At 49.2% G+C, this 2,446-nt stretch overlaps 1 protein-coding gene across 1 annotated transcript; it reads left to right on the plus strand.

Annotated features, from left to right (window-relative positions):
* Positions 1 to 1,171: 1,171 nt before the first annotated feature.
* Positions 1,172 to 2,360, plus strand: H257_08768 (hypothetical protein; the record flags this gene model as incomplete). The annotated part of the gene is made up of 3 exons (XM_009834807.1): positions 1,172 to 1,949; positions 2,006 to 2,067; positions 2,133 to 2,360. 3 exons carry the CDS (start codon positions 1,172 to 1,174, stop codon positions 2,358 to 2,360), a joined length of 1,068 nt encoding a protein of 355 aa, XP_009833109.1.
* Between the last annotated feature and the right edge of the window lie 86 nt (positions 2,361 to 2,446).

The following is a 2,446-nucleotide window of genomic DNA, read 5'->3' on the forward strand; positions in this document are numbered from 1 at the left end:
ATGCACCTATTTTTGGGGGTTTGAAGTACACTGTACTTGCGAACTGGCTGGCGTCCTTGGAATTCTGTTGTTACTCGTCTTGCAGATGAGTAGATATTCCTCACATGTTCAAGTGAACTCATGGTTCATCCAGTACGACTGGTCTATCGTTGTGATTTGCATTGCTTTGACACGAAACGAGCACAAGACTGGATAACATTTTAGAGGGCTTGGTAAATCGTCAAGCAAAGGCATGAAGAATCAGCAAGTGCAATGCTCAATTAATCACCTAGTCAAGTGGAATGTGAGCATACATCAAATCAGACACCATGTAATTGATCAGTACTTAAGTCTATCACCAAGTGATGAGTTATATTGGAATTCTGTATGGTTCTTTACAATTGCGATTTGTCTCATATCATGAACGCACTTACTGTTACTAAGGTCTAATAATATAGAGAGAATGATGATCACGAAACAATCGCGAAACATTTTATCCGGAACGATCAGGAGTAAGCCTGCCTACTTAGTTCCGGTTAATTATCCGGATGTTTCGCGATCCACTACAGTACTATTACAAGGTACTTCGTAGTCCATTACTCCGGAGTACTAGCTAGCAGGTCTGTGCATACACAGCTCTCACTGGCATGAGGCATCTTACCCGCATGTTCTTGAAATACTGTATCACGAATTTGGCAAGTTCGAAGTTGTCTTTCTCTACAGCTGTTGATTCAGGCGACATGCAACAAAGTGATGTTGATAGTAATGGTTGTTGTTATGCAAAATAGAGAGTTTCGTGACCCGTTGTGCAGTATCGCTGACCTACATAGTGCCTTTCCCGCATGTACGCATGCACAATCTGCAGGGATGCATAAATCGTTTTGCAAAACGTAAATAATTATAGGGATAAATAAACATATGTACACTAACACTGTAAATACAAATATCAGCATAAAGATATTCAAGTTAATAATAATATGTAACAGCCGCGCCCATATGCGATGTTGTGGAAGTGCCAGTTTCAGTTATTTGTTGACTCGCACGGTTTTCAGTCTTGGCTGAAGGGTACATTCAGATTAGTTGAACGTTTGTCAGGGTTAGTCTTGTTACTCATAGAAGACGTGGTGGTTTTTACATGGCAGCATGGTGCTGCTGAAGCATTTCTACGTTTGCCTCACGGTAACTTACACTTATGACCACTACGACGACAGCCGACGACGCCGTCACGCCCGTGCCGCCCACGGCCATGACCGTTTGGCGCGAAACGGACTGGGTGCCGTCACGGTCGATGGCGGAAAAGGACACGGACGAGTACGAAGCGTCATTCCTGCAAGGAAATCGCAAGAATATCCTGATCGTCTTCGCCGCCGCCCTTGTGGTCGTGGGTACCGCCATCGGGGTCATCGTAGCCACGTCCACTGAGACCGCCGATGCATCCCAAGCCAGTGGCGTGTCGTCGTCCTCCACGACGATTGCCCCCGTGTCGACCCCTTCGACGATCGCCGGAGGCAGCGGCGAACTCTTGGTCGGGTCGACTGGCGGGGCGGTTGTGTCTGAAGTGGACGTGACGGCTAGTGATCTTACCAGCACTGGCAACTTTACCTTGGCCAACAATATCACGGCCACAACGAACTCTAGCGACGTTGAATCGTTGATCATCGTATCGCCGACACCGACGACAACGCTTCAACCTACGCCGGAACCTACGCCGGAACCTACGCCGGAACCTACCCCAGCCCCCACGCCTGCACCCACCCCACCTCCTACGCCTGCACCCACCCCAGCGCCAACCCCCGCCCTCGTCAAAGGAAGTATCCGCAACGTCAACAACTGTGGCTATCCCATTGAACTCATGATTTCCCTCGACAACAAAGACCAATTCGTGATGGTGCAGCCGGGCCAATGGTACGATTTGCTTGGCAATTACCGCATCGCGACCATTCGTGTGGGTCGATCCCCCGAAGCGACCTGTACGTGTCGTGTTAAATTATGTTACGATTGTATATCTCATTTTGGAGATACGTAGTGTTTGAAGTTTGCCGCAATGACGGCAAGTTCTGGTACGACATCAGCGTCATCCCCCCCAACGTAAGTGTGTGATGATGTGTGCGCCGCAACGACCTGACATCGTGGGTGTGTACGTACATACATAGTGTGGCCACGGCACTAGCTGGGAAGAGTGCTCGAAGGGCGGCACGGTGAAGGGGTTCAACGTCAAGTTGAAGGTCGACGTGCAATACCTGGCCAACAACCATCAATACAACTGCGCCTCCATCGAATGCACGTGGGAGCAATGCCCCGCCGCATACTTGTGGCCCTCCAACGACAGCAAGACGCGCAACTGCAACCTCGACGAATCGTTTGTCGCGACGTGGTGCTAAGATATGGAAAATGGATACATAGCCAGACGGTTGTAGCTAGCTGGCGAGTGTAAGTGGCAAGTTGTATTGAACATGATCGCTGTATG

The sequence above is a fragment of the Aphanomyces astaci genome (genome assembly GCF_000520075.1).
Source record: "Aphanomyces astaci strain APO3 unplaced genomic scaffold supercont1.20, whole genome shotgun sequence".
NCBI lineage: Eukaryota > Oomycota > Saprolegniomycetes > Saprolegniales > Verrucalvaceae > Aphanomyces > Aphanomyces astaci.